Source organism: Crocodylus siamensis, chromosome 6 (genome assembly GCF_052110815.1).
Source record: "Crocodylus siamensis isolate JL-2025a chromosome 6, ASM5211081v1, whole genome shotgun sequence".
NCBI classification, from domain to species: domain Eukaryota; kingdom Metazoa; phylum Chordata; order Crocodylia; family Crocodylidae; genus Crocodylus; species Crocodylus siamensis.
In genome coordinates this window covers 49,892,146-49,914,894 of record NC_143400.1, presented here as the reverse complement: position 1 = coordinate 49,914,894, position 22,749 = coordinate 49,892,146, and the positions used below count along the sequence as shown (strand labels likewise).

General features: G+C 47.9%; 1 protein-coding gene across 1 annotated transcript in view; it reads left to right on the top strand.

Annotated features, from left to right (window-relative positions):
- Window positions 1–22,749, top strand: part of DGKG (diacylglycerol kinase gamma) — a 165,511-nt gene that overhangs the window by 52,825 nt on the left and 89,937 nt on the right. The window contains 4 exon segments of the mRNA XM_090052006.1: window positions 7,593–7,642; window positions 9,444–9,518; window positions 10,578–10,697; window positions 21,241–21,358. Coding sequence (XP_089908132.1) covers window positions 7,593–7,642; window positions 9,444–9,518; window positions 10,578–10,697; window positions 21,241–21,358 — 363 coding nt within the window.

Sequence of the window (22,749 nt, the reverse complement as noted above, 5' to 3'; positions counted from 1 at the left end):
GAACTAGGGTGAAGATTGTCCGGACCAGCGGACTTGAACACGTCCAGCCTCTCCAGAAGTACCCTAACTAACTCCTCGCTAACCCTTGGCCCAGGCGTGTCTCTCCCGGGGCCCGAGGGGCGCCCAGCAGGGAGGTGGCTGAACTGGTCCCTACTTAGGAAGACAGAGGCAAAGAAATCGTTAAATATGCTAGCTTTGTCATCTGGCGTGACGACTAAGTTGCCCATCGTGTCCTGCAGGGGCCCCACATTACCCGGGACCCTCTTTTTACCCCCTATGTATTTGAAGAAGGACTTCTTATTGTCCTTAATCCGGGAAGCTAGTCCTATCTCCATCTCTGCCTTGGCCTTCCTGACTGCCCCCCTACATCCTCGGGCGACTGTAACATAGTCCTTCTTGGTGATGACCCCATCTCTCCATTGGGTGTATGCCTCCCTTTTAGCAAGGAGACATTCCCGGATGCTCTTAGTGAGCCATGGGGGTTTATGTGCCCTCCTGCTCCCTTTGACCCTTGTTGGGATTACCTTCCTTTGGGCATGGAGGATCATCTCCTTAAGGAGCAACCACTCACCTTCAACATCTGATTCCCTTCCCCTCTGGGTCCTCAGCGCTTCCCCAACGATCCTCCTTAGCTTGTTGAAGTCAGCCCTCCTAAAGTCTAGGGCTGTTGCCTTGCTGCAGCCCTTTGCCACCTTACGCTGGATGGTGAATTCCAGCAAGCGATGATCACTGTCTCCCAGGTGGCCCATCACCCGCAGCCCCCTCACCAGGTCATCACCCGTGGCCAGCACCAGGTCCAACAAGGCGTCTCCCCTGGTGGGACTGTGCACCTCCTGGGTTAGATGGAGGTCCTGCACTCTGGCTAAGAACCGACGTGAGCGATCAGACTTGGCTGACTGCTCCTCCCAGCAGATGTCTGGGAAGTTCAGGTCCCCCATGATGACCACATCCTTAGCCCTCACTGCCTCTGTGAGCTGACCTAAGAATTCCTGGTCGAGCTCTTCTCCCTGGTTGGGAGGTCTATAGTAGACTCCCACCGTTAAGTCTCTCTCCCCTGGACTGCCTTTTACTCTAACCCAGAGCACCTCAGAGTGCCCCCCCTCTACCCCCTTGCTAATTAACGAGGAAGTATATTCCTCCTTGATGTAGAGTGCTACTCCTCCACCTTTCCTTCCTATCCTGTCCCTCCTGTATAGCCTATAGCCCTTGACACTCACCGCCCAGTCATGCGATGAGTCCCACCACGTTTCTGTGATCCCCACTATGTCAGGGCTGGTGACAGCTAGGAGGAGGGCGAGTTCCTCCTGCTTCTTCCCCATACTTCGAGCATTCGTGTAGAGGCATTTGAGGCCTCCAACGGTTGTGCCCACTGACCCCCTAGTCTCAGCAATGCCCCGTCCCCCATCACTTACCTGTTTCTCCCTTTTGACCATTGGTCTGGGCTCGCTGGCTGTTGCTGGGCCTGGTAGTTCATCGTCTCCTCCGCCCTCATCTTCCCCCTCCCCCGACGAGCCTAGTTTAAAGCCCGCCCCCGTCAAAGCCCACCCCCATCAAAGCCTTTCAGTCAGGGTGTCAGAGCTCTTTGTTGATTAGCTCACTGATTGTGGCTGATATTGTGATGAAGGCAGCTGATGAGATGTCTTCTTGAAGATCCTTGTTGTGTTGGTCTGGAATCACTAGGGCTGTAGTGTTTCAACTTTGAGAAATAGAGGTGTTTCCAGGAACTGATGTTGGCAGAAGTGTTCTGATTGTCGTGAGTTTTCATCACAAGTCAAGGACTCAAGGGTTGTGCTGCAGTGTTTGGGGGTTGGCTCTGCTCATTTAACCCCCAGCCATTGCTTCTTACTTAGCTTCCAATATGAAAACAGTCAAATGACCTGAACAGTTAGAAGCCCATGTAATTTTTTTTTTCTTCTTCTAATGGTTTGTATTAATTATACAAAGCTCCTTATTGCCTTATTAAAGCAGAGTCTTGCAACCGAATATGCTCTTCTGAGGCATTTCTCCCCTAAATTGCCCTCATTCCTAAATATTCTGGGAACCAGAAAACCTCCCCTTCCCAAAATTTAACTCATCAGCTGACTCTACCCAGGTCATGCTAGCCAAGCAGGGAAGAATCTAACATGTCACAAAAGAGAAATCCCAAAAGGAGACTGTAGTGAAGTGGTGACTGTGCACTTATGTGCGGCTGCCTCCCGTCCAGATATAATCAACCTTGCACCACTGTCACAGGCTTTTCTCAGCTGACAGCTGACCATAAGTTTGTGTCTACACAGCTAAGTTGAGCTAGTATAATGGTGCTGGTATAACATGCTGTGTAGATAGTCTTATCAGTCATGTACACACCCCCCCGATAAGACTGTCCACATGGCATGTTATACCAGCACCATTATACTAGCTCAGCTTACCTATGTAGACATATATATGGGTTTGGTTTAGTTTAAACCTCTTCCCAACTGAAAATATTCCTCTTGTGCCAGACTAAGCCTGTCCATGTGATAGAAATATATCAGCATACAAAACTTTCTCGTGTAGACAAGGCCAGAATTTCCCCTCCAACAGCTTGGGGCCTGTGCTGGTCAGCAGTGGAGGATTTGAATTGCTGTGTTGTTCCCAGTCTTATTGGTACATGTAGTGATCGTGCTAGAGCCTGATGTGCTCTAGGAGAGCAGCGGTTGGTGCTCAAAGCATGGCTGCAACCTCTTGGGCAGGGGCTGCAACAGCAGTGCAGAGTGAGCTCTTTTTTCCAGCCAGTTAGCAGGTACATAAGTCAGTGGCATTGGTTAGGTCAGTAGTTTTCATTGTTATCTTACTCCAGTCCAGCTATCTGTGTGCCCAGAGGAATTTTTTTTTCCACTGTACTTGGAAGAGGAGAGCTCTCTGGGCAGCACCTAGCATCTGTGCAGCACCTAGCACAGTGGAGTGCTGACACCCCCGTCCCCCCACAACAGGCTGGCTTGGCTCTACGGCAGTGCAAAGCATTCACGATAAATGGCAGCCGTCTTTGGTACTGCAGGCACTGCACCTCCAGCCCTTCCTTCCTTGAGCTGTCCCTTTGGCCTGAGTGCTCTCTAACGCCTAACACCCGACTCTGCTGGTTATAGTCAGGAGAGACTTTGTTTCATAAAAGGGTCTGGGCTTCTGGTACCTTATCATGTGTTTTAACAGTTAACCTGTAGGTTGTTTGGAAGGGCTTCTCTCCTTTCTACTCTCCCCCCACTTTTCCAGGAGCTATGATGTTGAGGGAGGCTATGTAACAAACTGGTTCAAGCCCACGCACATACTCAAGGGAGCTGGCATTATGTCAGCCACTCATCTCACTCGGGTGCATGAAAAACAGTGGGGCTGCCAGGTTTTGCGCTTGTTAATCACTGCATTTCCCATCAGTCTCCTCCTACCCCACCAGCTGCTGCTGGGGAATTCCCACCTGCCAGTTCCCGCTCTCCATCAGCACCTGCCCCTTCACCCCTGACTTTGACTTCTTTCCCTTTCCTTTCTCAGCAGTGCCTGAACCCCTGGGATGTCTCTGTGACTTCTCAGCAGCTTGGCCTATTGCAGGAATATTAACCACCTGCATTTTTAAATGCCCAGTTGCTTTTAACGGATGGGAGTGCAAGTCCTGGTTACATCAAAGGCTTCCTAGCTGCAATGCCAGTGACTCACATAGGCCAAATCTGCTGGCTTCAGTAAAGACAAGTAGAAGCCAATGGCCGTCTCTGTCCTCTTCATTTTCTAAATTCATAGATGGTCAAATAGCATTTGAAAAAATCCATATGCATTGGAAGAGAGGCCGTTGTTTACAATGACAAACACTTGCATGTGTTTTCATTACTACCTGCAGTGACCTCGTGCATGCTGTCTATAGGCTTAGCCAGGGGTAGGCAATTATTTTGGGCGGAGGGCCACTTACTGAGTTTTGGCAAACTTGAGGGCCACATTACAGGCAGCCAGGGACAGATAAATATTAATTTTCTTAATTTTTAGGGGCCCCAAAGGCCAGATAGAATGGCCTGGCAGACCACATCTGGCCCACGGGCCACATTTTGCCCACGCCTGGGCTTAGCAGTATGATAGCAGAATGAGAACAGCCTTCTCTCATGCCCTGTTATGAGGCCTTCTTTAATAAAGGTGTGAGGTATCTAGACATTTAACAGTGGTCAGTGGGAAGGGAAAGGTTAGTTTTTATGCAGCCCTGGCTGTGCGTAGTTCACAGCAGCTTCCGTACCCATTTAGGTATGTATGATGCTGTAAAGGAAACTGCATTAGAGCTGCCCAGAGCACTAGAGCTTTTTGCTGCTCTGTCACTTGTTCAAAGTAACACATTGTGGGGGAGGAGAGAAAACCAAACCCAGGGACAACGCTTGCGTTCGGAGCAAGAAATGGGTGGGGAAAAACTCACCTCCCAAAATGTCAGCGTTTTGGTGTTTTAAAAAAATGCAGATGGAATTGATAATCTCTATTTTAAATAAATCAAAATGAAAAGTGCATTTTTTTGGAAAATATTCCTGTACAGAAATTCAAGCAGAAAGTTTTCAGGCTACTTTGTTCATGATGGGAGGATGGTGTGCGTGGCCAAAGCCACATGTTACTCCGTTTTACTCACAAGTACACTGCTGTTATGCCGTGCTTCTAGTATGCATCTCATGAGGTCCCTTCCAGCCCTTAATGTCTGTGAAATCTATGAAAAGAACTTTAAAAAACCAATTTGAAGACACAGTGGTGGAACAAATAATCATCTACCGATTGGATTGTCTAGTATGGTCACAGGAGGGACTATGGATTCTTGTCCCATTCCCTGGACTAGCTGTAACATCTTATGTCATTTAATGTGCTGACTTCTTTGTTCATCTCCATTGATTTAATGAGCCCTTTTTACCTGTCCTAGCAGTGTCTCCTCCTCCATCCCTTTTCTTTCTGTATAAAACCCTCCATTCACAGCATCTGGCAAAGTAGGCTGCCACCTGTGAAAGCTCATGCTTCTCTGAACCAGTTCATCTCTAAGATGCCACCTTGCCCTGTCTTTGCCGGCAGTGGTGATGTGCACTTCTTCAGCACCCTCCCCTCAGAGATCTTTGCAAACAGAAGCATGCTTAGCCTCTGAAAGCTAAAGACTGCCATTGTCATAGTATCTGGGTGAAGAATGAGGCCCAGACTATCTTGGGATACCTTTGCTCTTGTTATATAGGACTGTCCTCTAAGGACAGTTCTTGTGGCATGCAGCCATGATGTCATGTCCATGGCCATCTTAGAGGTCATTGTCAGAGCAGGCCATAGCATTTGGCCCCTGTGACTTCCTGCCTTGTGCTTTCAGAGGAACTTCTTTCTTTCATGACCAAGTGCCTGCAGCTTATAAACTTCTAGTCCCAAAAATGTGTTGTCTGAAAAGCCAATTAAGATTGTTAAGTGACCACCTACCACTGGGCCTTAGGTCTTGAAAACAGAAAAATTACAATCTTAGGGCATCATCAATCTTATTCTGCCCACTTAATAGAAAGCCATGTCTGTATCAGTGCTAAAGAAGTGCATATTTCTTTGGTTCTGTCACTTTCCTTTTGCATGAATCATGCATGACTCGCAACACTATCCACTCACTGAACAGTTACATCTTTTCTGCAAAAGAGCCTTGGTCTGAAAACTTCCAAGTACTAAGCTAGTACCAAAGGGAAATGTTCCTAACATAGGTAGAGCCAATGGGGAGCATACCTCCAGTGTAAAGGATAAATGGGAAGGGTGATGGTCTGTTTTAAATTATTCGTAGCACAAACCTGTGACTTACACATTGTTAATGGCTGTAAGACAAGAAAGGCTCTACATTTCTGGGGGATAATAGCTCATCACTTCCTCTGCGTATTAAAATTGCTTGGCCTGCTGCCTAACAGGGACATTAGTCACTCGCTTCTAAATGTGCTGCCTGCTGCATGTGTCATTGCTTATTACCTGAAGGGGCGATCTGTGCATAAGGGAAGGTGATCAGAGTAGGCTGTTGCAGTGAAGGAGTTTCTGCTGCTCTGCCTCTGTCTGTAGATCCCATGCCAGGGGAAGGGGGCTCTGTTGTGCAGTGAAACTGCAAAGCTGCCCTCTAGCATCTACAGGCTCATTTCTTTTTCTTTTGCTTCTATTAGCCTTTCAGAGGGGTGCTAAAGCAGCTCGGAGGAGGCTGGAGTTTCTGATGGAGATGTCTGTGACATCTACTCGTGAGATGGATTTTTTTAGTGGCAGAATTTCACAAGGAGCCACGGAGACCATAGATGTTGGACTTGAACAGTTCTTTATTGGAGCCATTTCATACCCCCTACCCCCATCATTCACAGCCTGGGTTTACGCATCTCTGTTAAGGTAGAAAAGCAAGCACAACGTGCTTAGAGGAAACGGAGACCCTCCACTGAAGAAAGCACTTGCTCATTAAGAAAGAAGAAAACAGCTTGTTAAGTAGCCCTGGCAGCCATAAAGAGATTGATGGCCTCCCATGCTCTGCTCCATACTTGCTGCATTCATGACACCAGTTGAGGTGGACAGTGCTCCTCTTCACCATGCAGTGGGGAGGTGGTTAACAGCATTGCCATTTATTGTTGTCTTTAGATGCCAATGTTAGGGTTTCCCAGATTGTGAAGGGGCAACTGACACGTCCCACAGGGGTTATCTCAGAGTCTCTGCAGACTCATGGAGGCATCACTGCATTGGTTTACTCATGTTCTTGCTTTAAAAGCTGTCTTTGGCACCAGAGTATTCAAGACTTGTTTCTGTTGTTTTTTTTTAACAAACTTGAGACTCTTGAGCACAAAACAAAGCCATGGGGAAGAGAACCTCACTGTGACATGGCTTATCCACCCCCAAAGCATTTGGCCCACCTTGCTATTCAACTCTACCTAATGCAGAATTAAAACAAACACTTTCCTCAGTGCCAAAGACTCACAGGCTCTCAGTGGCTGAAGGCAGTTTTGAGATGTTCAGTTGCACTTTCTACATCTACTTCCTTTTAGTCCTAGAAGTACCAAATAATTGCTCCGCAGCACCACCTGCCATCCTGTTGGCTTCTGCGAATGCCAGTTTCTCTTCTTCTCACAGCTCCCTTCACACCCAGCTCCTTTGGGAAAGCTCTGGACCCCTCATTAGGAAGAGAGAAGCTCTTCTGTGCCACCAGAACCAGCCTTGGGGATATAATAGAGAATTTGATAAGTAGAGCATAGCCAAGCAAATCCTACAGCAATGCCTAGCTCTTGTATGACATTTTTCACCTCCAAATGCTTTAGGCTGCAGATGGGTATCATTTTGCACTGCACAGTAAAGCATATTTAGGAAATCACATGATGGGACAGCCCAGGGGGCTGCAAGTGAGATCTCTGGGTTTTAGTGCATCTCTGGCATCAAGGAGAAGGTTCCTGGAGTAGACTATGGATGGCTGGGCATCAACTGCATTTAAATCTTTCATAAGACAAGAGCTCCCTGAGATGTCCAAGGGCATGGATTCAGTGGGCCATGAGTACATGCCCATGAAAGCTATGGGAGTGGCCCCAGGCTGGAATGCAGGTTGGTGAGCCGGTTCGTCCACAGCCCTGCTTCTGCCTCATGCCTGGTGTGTTTGTTTGTTGCAGTTATGTTTCGCCTGTATGACACGGATGGCAACGGCCTTCTGGACAACTCGGTAAGTCTTTCCCAAGGACCTTGTCCGATAGAGAGATCTTCTTGAGCCCATCTCTCCTGACATAGAAGAACACCTACCGGCATCTGGCCAGCTCAAGCATGGTCATCAAGTGTGAGCAAGGGCAGCACCTGAGCCTATGAGTCATTCAGAGAAACTCTGGTAACATCCAGCCCTATTGTCCAAGCAGGCCATTGCGTGCTGGTTGTCTTGGGCTCAGTCAATGGATATATTAGATCAACTTGAGATTCTCTGTGAGACACTCAGCCAGAGAGCACACTTGTGCACAGTGGTGTGCAACAGGCATCTGTACAAATCATACTGTCTCACATAGAGATCTGTAATTCATCACATCAACCCACAGATATGTGGAGGGATTGCGTGAGTGGAAAACACCTGAGATGTTGCCTTAGATCTGTGCTGGCCTTTCAGCCCTGCAATTCAGGGCATCATGGCAAGTCACCACCTCCTGGCCAGGCTGCAGTCACTTTGCAAAAGAGGTGTCCTGAATCCAAACACTGTCAGAGCCTCACCTGAAAGGCAATCTCTGTATTGACTCTCTCAGCTGCTTCTAGCTCAGCCAGCTTGTTTCTAGGCGAGAAACTAGGGTGGTTTCCTCCAGACCACTGGGTACATCCATACATAATTTGCATCTATGCCAGAGCTGTTTCATTCAGAAGTAGCTCTGCATGCTACCATGTAGGTATAGAGAGAGGTAGTTAGCTATATTAGTCTAAAGTCAGTCAGAAGGCAGGGTATATATAGACTAACTAAATTAGATTAGATTCAAATTCTAATTCACTTACTCATGTTGAACTCTGGTTCACCTTGGGGATAGATATTGAAGCAGAGCATTCAGTTCTAAGGGCAATATTTGGAGGCGGGGACAGAAATTGTTCCAAAACTCCAATTTACCCACCCCACCATCCGGCATCAGTTGGGGAACATCTAGAGCGAGCTCCCTCTGCTCCCTTCCCCCCAGTTCAGAAACAGGGAGAGGCTGGGAGAGAGGAGAACGCTTCCTGCAAAGCCTTCTCAGTTACAGTGGGGAGCTGCACATCTGTCTGTGCCCCAGGATGGGTAGCTCAATCTAAAAATGGCTGAACCAGTCTAAGGTAGCTGTTCCTCTGAGGTTATCTAATTTAATTGGGTCTGGTGAGACTGATCTAATTGAACATTTGTACAGCTCCAGCCCAGCCCTGGGGCTGGAAAAAGCCCAGCCACTGGTCCCAGCCTTGGTCCTGCACTTTTCCTACCGTCCCCTCACCCTGACACCCGGCTATTTTTAGACCCCTGGCCCTTCACCCCACCCCTCCTGCATCCCATGGACCAGCCTGCCCACCCCCCACACAGAGCCTGCTAGCCCCCCGGATCCTGCCAAATCCTCTGGACTCCACTGATGCCCTCTGAGCCCTCCAACTCCCCCATTAGTGCTGCTCCCCCCACCATCCCAACTTAATTTCAATGGGGTGTCCATTTTTTAACACAATCTAACCTCCTCTGAGTGTCCGTACTTACCCTTTGTGGAGAAAATTCAGGAAAACAGCTTTTTCCAAAGAAAACTGTTTTTTATCCAGATGTTCCAACCAGCTGAAATGTGGCTGCCTGTGGTGAAGGTGTTTCCCCACCAGACCTGTAACCTCAGTGTCCACCCTTTAGTTTGTATATCGTTTGGTGCGAGGTCTCTTCCACCTTGTGTCTATGTGAATAGCCTATGCCATGAGTTGTACGTGCTTGTAGTACTGTCACATGTCAGTTGAGGGGCATCTCTGATTGTCTCTGTTTCCTTGTTTTTGTCTCTCAGGAGCTGGATCGTATCATAAATCAAATGGTGCACGTGGCAGAATACCTGGAGTGGGACTCAACAGAGTTAAAACCAGTAAGTTACAGCAGAGCCTGTGGCCTTTCTCGAGCATGTGACAACTGTTAGAGGAGATGAAGCTGAAAAGACTGAGGTGACCATTTTAGCAGCTGCTTATGCTTCAAGGGCAGCTCTAAAAGTTGTTCTTTCTGGAGACACAGCACAGCTCAGGAGGGTAAAATCGAGGCATCTAATAAGGGGCTTTGTTACCCAGGGGCAATTTTGCTTATTCTGGCTTTTTAATATTACAGCTAGCTGCTATAGAGATAGAATCATAGTAAATTACTGTTGGAAGGGACCTTAGCAGGTCACATCTAGTCCAATTACCTGCTCAAAGTAGGACCAGCCCCAACTAGATCATCCCAGCCAGGGCTTTGTTGAGCCAGGTCTTGAAAACCTCCAAGGACAGAGATTCCACAACCTCCCTGGGTTACCTGTTTCAGTGCTTTATTACCTTCCTCATGAGAGGGTTTTTCCTAATATCTAATCTAAACTTCTCTTGCTGCAACTTGAGATCATTGCCCCTTGTTCTGCCATCTGCCACCACTGAGAACCATCCAGCTCCATCCTTTTTGTAACCTCCCTGCAGAGAATTGAAGACTGCTATTAAATCCCACCTCAGTCTTCTCTTCTCCAGACAAAATAAGTTTACACACAGAGATGGTCCCAAAGAGAGGGGAGCTGGGACCTGAGATGAGGAAAAAACAGTGCTAGGTTCATTCTGAAGAGACAAAGCTCCTCTGTTTATACCTCTGCCCTTTAATAATAAGGGTTGTTAAAAGAAAAGGCAATGGTGGAGACCTTCCAGAATAGTTAGCGGGGAGAGGCCAGGTATAAGCAGCAGAGTGGGATGGGTAGAAGCTGGGTGGGAAAAGGCTGTGAGGTATGAAGGGCACAGGGCTGCAGTCAGGGGTCTGTGCTGGCCTCTGGGCACTGGAAATGGCATCAGCCTCACTCTGTTCATTGTCTAGCTTTTCAGTTCTTCACATAAATGCTCTGACTTGCCATCCTGAGGCACCCCAGTGAATAGCTCCAGTAAGACTGCATGGTGATACCTGGGGCTCTTGTTTCTTCCAGATTTTGAAGGAGATGATGGAGGAAATTGACTATGATCATGATGGGACTGTGACGCTGGAAGAGTGGATCCGGGGTGGAATGACTACCATCCCCTTGCTGGTCTTGTTGGGGATGGAGACGGTGAGTGCCCAGCATAGAGATCAGGTGCTGAATGCACAGTCCTTGGAGACTGGGTGTTCCTCACTGCAGCCCACTTGGGCAAAGGAGCTTATCCTTCCCCTAGGGGCTCTTCCAGGTGTGATGTCCCAGAGTGGCCACACAAAGGGAAGCTTGGCTACCCAGCCCTGCTGGACACAGCCTAATTCTCTTTGCACCAAACCATGCACCCAACTCCAGAGCCCTGTGTACAACCAGAGAGGCACAAAATGACTTTATGCGATGAAGAGTAAGACCTGCAGACAGTGATGTTATCCCCATTGGGTGAGGAGCTCCTTGCACCCACTGGCCCCTCCAGAGCCCTATGTGTCCATGACTGCATTCATTCAGCTCTGCTGTCCCTGTTTTATGTGTGACCCCTCACTGCTGCAGCAGCTGAGTTGTAGCCTGCCCTTTCTCTAGGAAAGCCCCCTCCATTTTCTGTCTGCACTGAACCTGACTATAGCTACTTCTTTTGATTTCTAATGGAGATGCTGCATTATCACACCCAAACAGGCTGACTATAACTCAGGGCTGCAGGTAACTGTTCACAAGAGTAAAGGGAGAGGGAAAAAGGTGAGATGTCGGGTACAGCTGCTGGAGAGTTCAGTGGGCAACATAGTTCCACAAGAGGGTGCCACAGCCTCAGAAACCCAGCACCCAGAGCCCTGCTCTTCCCATGCTGCTGCTTCAGCAAAAAGGTTAGCAGGCTGTGGGGAAGTGTAAATGCCAACCAGAGAGCCATCATATTATAAGCTATAGGTCAACTCTGACTGTGGGGAAGAATAAATAGAATCCTCCTTTAAAGAGGACATCTGCCAGGTCATTTGACATGTTTCCAGACTTAGTGAAGGATTACGTGGACTCCTGAGTTACCCACCAAGCAGCCAAAGAGTGCACACCGGGGGGGCAGGCTCCCAGCTCGTGTGAATCAATTTCTGGTGGAACCAGGGCACTGGGCCCCTGCTGCAGAGCAGGCCCAGGAGAGGCACCAGTCTCATAAAAACACATCTGCAGAATTTTTTAAGTCCCAATTCAAGGGCAGGGAACATTCGCACAGTGTAAATTACAGCTCAAATGCATTTGCTAGTCTGAGACCAGAATTATCATCAGGGAGGAGTATTGCCCCAAGCTTTCGAAACAGTTCTGTCTTCACTTGTTTGCTGAGGGTTGCATTCAGGCTTTTGGTTCCTGTGTGCTCTCAGCCGCAGGCTGATGACTCTTCTTGAAGTGCTGGTGGTATCATTAGTTCTAAGGTAAAACACTAAGACACACAGGGCCTGCACAGATGACACATTTACACTTCCATTGGTTTTAGACACTGATGTAAAGTACACCAGGTTCCCAGAGCACACAAAACAGCTATTCTGGGTGGCAGGGAGCAAGTAACAGTCTGTTTGCCATGCACTAACTGCTACCCCAGGGTAAAGTGTGGACAGATGGCACCTATGCTGGCGTGATTTACACTGGTGGAGTTTTACCACTGCTTTTTTTCCTGGAGTATGTCCACAAAGGATTTGAGTAGGTCACACTGGTCATGGGGCTGTATATCATCAGTCCACTCCTTTTTCACATTGATTTAAACAAGGCCAGTATTCAGACTCACTGAGATGCAGAATTAGGCCTTGAAAAATCAAAGTTCATTCAGTTGACTTTTAAAATGTATTCATTTCAAAGTTGTAAGTTTCATTCTTGCCCCAGGGATTTGGGATTTCCAGCAGCCCAGGGCTGTTTGGTATGTTGCATCCTAAGGTTTTATTATTAATGTGAGAGGTAGCTAAACCATTAGATTCCAGGTCCATGTCCAGGATTTGCCAAGTGGTAAAGTAGAAAGAACAGAGAGAGATTGGTTTTGAAGAGATGTTAGCTCAAATGTTCAGGCTTTTGTGGGTTCATTCTAAGGAGGTCCTTTATATATTAGGCCTGAATCCATTCTAGCAAAAATTGCTATGGTGTTTGTTTGAATTCTTGAACACATTCCCTTCAGCTGTGTTGGCCCTCATTCCTGTGTTTGCCTTTTGCATAGGGTCAAGTGAACAAGCTTACTGGTGGGAAGGTTCAAGGAAACGGGGCCTTTTAAGTAACTGTTGGAAAGTGCTTGTGCCTTAAACCCAGCTCCCAGAGATACGCTTATCCAATTGGGGAACACCAACTTATCCTACAAACCATCTAGAGTCAGCACAGCTTGAATGTTTGACAAACTGTGAGCCAGCCAGAGTGGGAAGGATTGGCTTTAACTGTTCAGCAAATAAAGTCCAGAAAATGATAAGCTACTTGTAGACATCTGGTAAACAGAGAGGCAGAGTGAAATGAATGGTTTGTTAAACTCAAGGGGGTGTATGTGTGTGTGTGTGTGTGTTTGGGTGGGCGAAGGTGGAAATAACGTGTGTGAGACAGAGACTGTCTGAGAAATTTCCCTTTAAGTCTCAGGATTACTGGCGTGCCCAGAATTTCCAACCAGAGTTTTGCAACCCCAGATAAGAAGCAGAGTTGATTCAGAGTTTTCTTACTCTACCAACATGTTAAGAAGCTCAATTAGCATTGGGTGTTTTTGTGCATGTCTGAGGCAAAGGCCTAACCACCTGGTTCTGGGCTGGCGGCAGTGGCCAGGTCAGTAGTGGCAGTGAGTGCTGCTATTGCACCCCTTCTAAGTCAGCACTCAGGCTGATGCCCTGGTGTCCCACCCATAGTTGCATTACCAGTCTGCAGCATGTTTTCTCCCCTCCTAAGGTGTCTCTAATATGCATGTACCAAGCTGCAGCATCTCCAGCAACTGGGGGAACCAGCAAATCATAAAAGAAGGCATGGCATATTGCCTGTAGGTAACAGTTTCATCTGCATATCTCTAAGTCCTGAGTACCTGGATTAGGAGAGCAACATGGATGCAGCCAGTTAGGGTGGGGTAGGGCTTGACTAGCTGGGTGGGTATGGCACTCCAACAAGAAATAATCCCCACCCACTTGCATATCCCCCAGCCTATAAGTTGGGAAGATGATGGTCCCACGATCCCATTAGTCTGTGGTTCTCCCAGGAAAGGTTTGGAGGATGGGAGTGAAGTGGGAAAGAATCAAATGTAACCAAGTTGTTTTCCTCTACTAAGTAATTAAGGAAGCCTGTGCTACTCTGCCTACAGAGTAATAGACAGATGCAAGACGCAGACACTTAAGGCACAGACAGAAGTGACAGTTTGTACCTGATCTGGCCCCTGAGAGTCCTCTGCAGCCATGACCAAATGCCAAATGCATGGCTGCAGAGCGCTTTAAAAGGGCCCAACCTCATGACACCCTGAACCCTCATTACATAAGGGTTCAGATGAAGATGCTCTGAAGCGGAACATATTCATTAACTTCTGTCTGTGGATGCCAGGAGCAGGGCTCAGCTGTCGCAGCCCAGCACTGCTCCTGGTGCTGTTTTCAGAATGGAATAGGGGGAGGAAGCAGAGGAAGCCCATTCTGGGGGGTGCCCCACCATGATGGAGGGTGGGGAAACCCCAGAATTGGACCCCCATCCCCTGCCTTTTCCCCTCTCCATCCCGAAACAGAATGGGAGCTATGAAAGGCGGGGCAGAGCTAGGGGAAGAGGCTGCAGAGACAAAGCCTCTCTCCCTGGATCAGCTCCAAATTGGAAAGTGATCACCCAGCCTCCAAACCCAACAGTGAAGGTCTGTTGGATCAGGAGGATCAGTCTAACTCAGGGGTGGGCAAAATGCAGCCTGTGGGCCAGATGCAGCCCGCCAAGCCATTCCATCCAGCCTGCAGGACCCCTAAAAAATTTAGAAAATTAATATTTATCTGCCCCTGGCTGCCTGTCATGCCCCTGGATGCCTGTCATGTGGCCCTCAATGGCTTGCCAAAATTCAGTAAGTGGCCCTCCACCCAAAATAATTGCCTGCCCCTGCTCTAACTCATGGCGCTTTCTGTGACGCACCTAATAGGTGGAGCAGGGATCCAGCCCTAAGCTTGCATTTTTAAAATCCATTATCTCTAGGCCTCCTGGATGCAAAGAGAACCCTGAGAACGTACAAGTGTAGTTGATGCAGTGGTGTCTACCTCAGCCTGCAATGATAGCTCTGAGAAGCCCCATCCAGTGCAGTGATGCTCAACCACAGTGTGGGAACATGAGATCCTTTTAAGGGTGCTGCACAGCACAGTTAGGTGAACAAACACTTAGCATGATTCACAAGGTAAATCTGGAAATTTCAAATAGGTATCCAGTGTGTCCAAAGCATTCTGCACTGTTGTGGCCTTTCTAAATAGCTCTATTTTTTTGTAGTAAAAAATTAAGTGAAAACTTAGAGGTGGCACTTTTCTGAGGGGTACCTTGAGTCTAACAAGGGGTGCCTTGAGTCTAGAAAGGTTGAAAACTACTGCTTTATGTTCTTCAACCCAGCTCTTGGAGCCCTCCAGCTTTCCCTGTTGAATGCTTGACTGCGTCTGGGGTCCAGTGGTGTGGTGTCAATACAGAACCCCGCTGCATGTTCACAACTGAAATTATGGAGGAAGGTTCAAATATATCAAATTCAGTTTCCAAGGAACTAGCTCCTGGTTCCTGTGCTGACTGGTCCTTCAGGCCAACTCTTTTACTGCTGATTACCTGCCTAAATGTAATGCTTTTCCACCCCACCTGCATCCCTGGAAAGCTGTTAATGTTTCTGCTCTTGTAATGCACCATCACTTTGGCCTTCGGGCTAAGTCACAAAAAGCAGTAAGCAGGAGGGGTCACTCCACCCACTTTTTCCATTAATTGTTTTTCAGGAGCTTGGGAAGGGGAAAATAAGTCCACTTGAGCATCTAATAGGTGGACTAGGATCTAGCTCTTAGCTTTTATTACCAGAGTCAAAAACCATGGGCTGGATTCTCAGCATAAAGCTGGGTCATTCAGGTCCCTGGCGTGTCCTCAAATAGACTGAGCCCTGTGACGTCTAGGATTGATTTAGCAGGGTAGGAAGCTGGGGCTGGTTCAGTTTCACATCAACACCTTTGGATGCTTTTATTCATCCTGTCATTGATACATGAGCTGAGAAGCGAAAATATATCTGAAGAGTTCAGGAGGGGCTGCTTCTGCTTGAGTCCTAGAGAATTGAGTGTTTGTAATTATAGACAGGATCTCTGCTGTCTCCAGACAAATTAGGAGAATGATTTACTTGGGCTGCTGGGAGCAGATACCAGTAACACGCACTTATGCATTTAAAATGGATGAGAATGTTTGGAAAGAGGATGAATTGTCATGAAGAAGCTGACACTCTTGTAAGAGAGTGCCAGCATAAACCAACCACCTGTATTTGTTATACAGCAAGTATATCAGCATGTAGACATTGATTTGGTACAAAGCAAGGCCTCTTGCAAAAATGAAGAGGTTCTTAGCATACAACTAAGAGTGGCTAGAGGCGAGAATGTCCTCTTAGCCCAGTAAGACTACCTAAGGGGTTCCTCTGACCAAAGACTTCTGGTGCTAGCAGATCCTACTGCAGGTAATAGCAAAAAGGCAAAAACAAATCATTGTCTTGAAAGAACAAACCAGCTGAAGGCAGTATCATTCTCTGCTGTGACACCTGAGAAAAGTATGCATTTCTCTGAGTGCGCAAGGTCTCCTGGTGCTGATGGGGCAACTTCAGTGCTCAGTATTAAAATGTACTCATAAATAACTCTCCTGCCGTAAAAGGTCTTAGACACCTAAGGGTAACCTTATTCCACCCTTCTCAAGTCCCTGAAACTGTTAACCTGGCTACTTTTGTGACATGCTCACCTTTGCCATAAGATGAAGTTGCAGAAAGCAGCCAGGACACTCTTGCCTTTTGCATTCATCATTTCTGAGGGACTTGGGCAGAGTGGAATAGCATCCTATTTATGCAGCTGAATTCACTTAAGCATCTTATAGGTGCAGTGGGATCTAGCTCCAAGTGCTTTGACCTAAGGAAATCAGTAAAGTCCTCACTGCTGCATGTTTCTTCATCACTCACTGGCACCCCAGCTGATTGGCAGTGCCCATTCATCCTTAAAATCATAGAACATGAGGGCTGGAAGGGACCTCAGGAGGTCGCATCTAGTCCAACCCCCTGCTCAAAGCAGGACCAACCCCACCTAAATCATCCCAGTCAAGGCTTTGTCTAGCCGGGTCTTAAAAACCTCCAAGGATGGAGAGTCCATCGCCTCTCTGGGTAATCTGTTTCAGTGCTTTACTACCCTCCTAGTGAGAAGGTCTGTCCTAATATCTAACCTCAATTTCCCTTGCTGCAACTTGAGCCCATTGCTCCTTGTTCTATCATCTGTCACCTCTAAGAACAGTCTAGCTGCATCCTCTTTGGAACCGCCCTGCAGGGAGTTGAAGGCTGTGATTCAGTCCCCCCTCAGTTTCCCCTTCTCCAGATTAAATAAGTCCAGTTCCCTCAAACTTGCCTCGCATGTGCCCTAGCCATTAGCCCCAGCCCTCAAACCATTTTTGTTTCCTTCTGTTAGACTTTCTCCAATGTGTCCACATCGTTTCTGGGTTAGTTCTGTTATGGACATATCTGCTTGATCCAAAGGGGACCCAATTAAGTCAGAATAAGTTTTCCTACTGAAGTCATTAGGATCTGGGCTTGGCCCTCAGTGATCTTTGAGCTTGTGAAATTTTATGAATGAACAACTTGTTGTATGTCATGAGGGTATTGATTGCACGGTAGTGTAGGTTTACATATATGCTTGTAGATGCTATGAATTTACACTGCTGGCCAGATTCACTCTGTTGAGTAAGTGCTAGCACCCAGTGGGGTTATTTGGACTGAGCAGTGCACAGAGCAGCAAATCTCAAGCTTTAGGGCTCGTGGCACACCTACTTTGCATCAGGTGGTGGAAGGGAGCACAGCTGTGGAAAAACCACCCCGCCACTCACACCCTTCCCTTTGAGGAAGCCAGATGTCAGGGCCAGGCTCTATTTCACCTATTAAATGTGTAAGTGGATGCAAGTATGAAAGCGTGACCCTATTCCATCATGCTTAAAGCCCTGAAAAGCTATTAATGAAGAAGGTATTTGGGTCCTCCACTTCTTCGCTGCTTTTTTAAGCTTAGGGATAAGATGATAGTGTCTTACAAAATGAGATGCATTAATGGACTGGCAGTGCCATCATCTCCCCTGCTTTTCCTACAGTCTGTTGTAAGCTGTTCCTAGCATTCTGAGTATTGTGCCCTGATGTGGGTGAGAAGCTGAAGTGGCCATTTTGGGGATTCCTTGCATGAACAATTGCCTGTGAATGCAGGGGACTGGAGCTGATGACTCAGAACTGAAGGCTTCTTCCAGTCTGATGTTCTCACACTGTCCCCATGGACTGGACTCTGTTTGCTGAACTTTCCAAAGGCTCAACACTGAACCTTGGCCTTGGACTTTAAAGCTTCTTGTGAGAGAGGGGCAAACCCTATGATGAATCAGGGTGACAAGAGGTTCACAGTCAGTGTTCAACCCCACTGCACACACCAGCAGGATCCACCTTGTGGATACCTGATGGCATCTGAAACAGATGCATGGAGTGGTAGGTCACTACCCTTTTCCATTCCATGCCATTATTGTTACTGAAGTGAAGCTTGGGTCAGAGATGAATTTGGTTTCACACAGAGATGTGCTTTGGATCAAAATGATAGCTTAAGGGACCCACATCTTCACTGATTTGCAACATGAGCCCCATAGAACTCTGTTTTAGGATGACTGCAACCATTAGATGTCCACCCAGATTGGTGTCTTCCTGGGAAAACAGGGCAAGCCATTTTAATACTGTTAGCATATAATGGCAGTTAGTGGCAACTTTAGCCAAGGAATGGTTATTGACTTGAGCCCCAAGTCAATCCATATAGCAGTCCATTCTCTGTCTCAGCCTGCTTGGTGCAGGCCTGGAGTTCTTGGGTTGATAAAATCAAGCTAATGAATACTCCCATTTTGCTCTGGGCATTGGATACACTCATACTTGCCTATCCATGCTTGCCTATCCAGCTAGAGACAAGTGAGAGCTGCTGCAGCCATTGGGCCTGGATTGAGGTCTTAATCCACTCCAAGATCCTTCAGCATTTGCATTTAATTGCTTTTGTAGATGTAGCTAACTTTGAAAGTCAAGGCACTTGCTTTGAATTTTTGTGTTGTGTATATTAATTCTTGGCTGACTTGCTGTTATGTTTGGCTCTACACAGCTTTTTCGGTATCACTTTCACTTTGCTAACAATAAGGGAGTTTTCTGTGTCACAGTCTGCACTGTGATAAGTGCAGGTGGGTAGTATACTGGTTAAGTCTTTCCTCCTGGTGATCAGGAGGTCTAACAGGTGCCAGTGGCCAGATAGTGGGTGTCTCCCTGATACTTTTTGATGCCCTTTGCCTGAAAAGTAGATGTTAGTGATACACAGGTAGTTTAAGGTGCAGAGTTTGAGAAGACGGGAGCCCCATTTTCATTCATTTTTCCGATGCCATGATGTCCCAGGCAGGTTGGCCAAGAGTCATGATCTACGCCTACTCAAGCATTAAAGTCCTCTTGGAGGGGAAGTCTCTCATTTGATAGTAGGTGCTCAATGACTTGGTGCAGGGCATTGTAGAAGTTATCGTTATCATCTGAACTTGCCTGTAACGTTGGTGCGTAGGTGCTAATGTTGTCAACACATTAGTCAGTTGACTGTAGTCAGAGTGAGATGATGCAATCTGATGTTCCAGTGGGGTTCTCCATGGTTTTGACCAACCTGTTGCAAACTGCAAGTCTGACCCCATGTATGTGAGTATCTTCTGCGCTTCTGCCTTCCCAAAAATATAGTTGGCTTCATGAATGGAGCCTGAGTTGGCCAATCTTGTCTCCTGTAAGGCTCTAATGTTGATGTTAAGTTTTTGCAGCCCTTGATCAAACAGTGTAGTCTTCCGGACATTGTCCATCATCTGTAAATTGTCATTCATGCTAAGACACATGGTTCTGACATTCCAGCTTCCCAGCTGGAAGGTTTTAAGGTTTCTTTTCTTGTTGCCTGGTACTTGATTTGCCACCTGTTCTTCAACTTTTGGTCTAGCCCTACGTACCAAATAAGGCAGGCAGACCATGGCAGATCAGCACCTTACTGGCTGGGGTCTGCTCAGCTTAAGGTGGGCAGTAGCTGACCAGTGGAACACAATTGGTTCCTCCCACCAATGAAGGTGATGCGTGGCACTGTACACCAATTGAGTTCAGCTTATAACCCATGACTGCCCCCTTCCATGTTGTGTCCCTGCAAGTAGCAAAGATCGAGCGTCCTTTCCATTGAGTTTTAGCTGCAATGGTCCGGACAGTTAATATGGAGATGCTCAAGTTGCTCATATATCAATGTCCCCCTCTTAGCCTAGTTGGTTGGTCCCAAAGGAAAGACAGAAGCCAGTACATTTGGAGCCAGCTTGGCTGCAGGAGCTGCTGGTACAAAGAAAATCTTCCTTCCATCCACCTCTCAGGGCGCCACTCCTAGACTGGTTGCCAACCAAGGCTGGAGAGCCTAGTCCACCCCACCATGGAATCCTCCTTTTGGTGCCATTTCCTTCACCCTGCTCTGTGTTGCTCCTCCACCCAATGCCATTGGCACCATATAATTTGCTAAGCTATTTCCTGCCTCCTAGCTCTTGGCATTGACAGCTGTAGGTAGTACCATCTACTGTCATAATGGTAGCAGACCTGGCCTGGTCTGACCTGACTATACTCTCACACCTAATTGGTAGAGTGGAATCTGGCCCTTGGGAGTCTGTCTTTCCAAGTGGATTGATCAGTAAGGTGGAGACAAGCCCCTGTGCTGGGCCGGCCGTGAGGGTGTGCAGCTGATGCCTGCCTCGCTGCATGCAGCCCTGTGTGTGGAATGAGTGGAAGAAGTGGAAGAAGAATAAGCCAAGAAGCACAGAGTGTTTTAAAGGCAGTAGCACTGCCACATAGAAAGCAGAGAAGGTGAACGGACTGAGAGACATGCCCTAGGGATTACCAGAGGCAGGAATTTTAGTAGCCCTGGGTTTGATAAGGGAGAAGAATGAAGACAGAAGCCAGCCAGGTTGACTGCCCTTGGATCACCCTACACATGCCTTGCTTTTAATACTCTTCCTCTAAAGCATCCACTGCTTATCAGCTGGATACAGGCCTATTTGCTGGACAGAGACAGTGGGCCTAGGCCCACCAGGAAGCCATAAGTCTCCCTCAGTTAGAGGAAGACCACTAAATGCCACTTAAGTCCTTGGGACAACAGCAAAAGAGACAGGAATGGAAGTGCAGGTCATAGGATAATAACTAGAGCGCCAAGAGGGGGACACAGAGCAGAGAGCCCTGGCACCCACTGACCCTCAGTCCTATCTCAGGTTAGGATCCTAGCTAAGATAGGCATGGATGAGTGAGAGGTAGACAGTCCCCCCATCATCCTGGTCAGATACAGGAGTCAGGGTCCAATACACCCTGGCTGTCCTTGTGTTGTTACAAGGGTTAGAGCAGTGATTTCCAATCGGGGCATCCTGAATGGCCTTGAAGTGGCCACTGGGGGCCCCTTCTTGGCCCCCCCGACCGACTGCTGCTGTGTTTTGCCTGCAGAATGTGAAGGATGATGGGCAGCATGCCTGGAGACTGAAGCACTTCAAGAAACCTGCCTACTGCAACTTCTGCCGCACCATGCTCCTGGGAGTCCGGAAGCAGGGCCTGTGCTGTTCCTGTGAGTCCTGCATACATCGGCATACAACCCCTGTCCTTGCCCTGTGGCACAGACCTGACCTCTCCCTTTCGGTATAGCATAGTTGCCACCATGCTGGATGAGCCAGCCTGCCAGAGGCCATTCTTTAAACAAAGGAAGCCACATGTTGCTGGCTTTCTGGGTTTAATACATACTCCTGAGGCTGGGATATTCAGGGCTTGTCTGTGTCATGGCAGAAGTGTGTCCTGGCCCAGAGAGCTCCAGCATGGCTCACCTGCCTGCTTCCTCATGCACAGTTCTAAACACAGATATCACTCAGGAAGGGCTGTACTGGGTGGGTTGGGGGAGCGGGGTGTTAGGGCACTCCAGGATGCGGAGAAGGACATTGCAGGTTTAACAAGGAGTGCAAACCCATCTAACTTTGAGGTGTCTCTACCCGTGCTGGAAATGAGCCAGTCAGGCCTTCCCAGTGGCTTCTGTTACTCAGCTGGAGTCTGAGGTCTCAACGGCAGGCCCAGGGGGCCACCTGGAGTGTCTTCACTGGGCTCTATACTCTGCCTGCCTTACCTGTTTATGCAGTACTGGTCCCCCTGTCTGCCAGTAAAAGAGCACTACTCCCATCTCCCTGGGGTGTCTTCCTGCAGGTTGTTTGATCTGCTAATCCAGTCATTACAGGGGCTTGTTCCTCTAATGGTTGAGCACAGCTCAGGCCAGTTTGTGTGCCTCTGAATCCTCTGGCTTTAGGCTTGGTGTTGTTGGGTCAGGCTGGGAGTCAGCAGAGTTGGATAACGCTTGACATTTCTCTAGAGGTGCTGGACATCTCACAGACACATGAGACAGCAGGCAGCCCATGCTCTTATGTGGTGTCTGTGGTTGTTGGTGGCCCTTCCTCCTCTGTAGCATAACTGGGGTAGGGCATCTGGGGCAGCTTCCCTGGGCAGTGACTTGGGGGGATGGGGCGGGGCGGGATGACAACACTACCGCAGCACTTGCTGCTTGATTGAGCTGGCCCATTTGTCACAGCTGCCCTGGGCATCTGGCTGCACTGTTTTGCCTCTGCTCCTCTTGGCAGTTTTATGCTAGTCTGTGCATGAATTCATATCCTCCCAGCATTTTCATACATTTTTCCAATGCCATGATGTCCCAGGCAGGTAGACCAAGAGTCATAATCTATGCCTACTTGAGCATTAAAGTCCCCTTAGAGGGGACGCCTCTCATTTGATAGTAGGTGCTCAATGACTTGGTGCAGGGCATTGTAAAAGTTGCCCGTTATCATCTGAACTTGCCTGTAAAGTTGGTGCATAGGCACTAATGTTGTCGATACAATAGTCAGTTGACTGTAGTCAGAGTAAGATGATACAATCTGATGTTCCAGTGGGGTTCTCCATGGTTTTGACCAACCTGTTGCAAAC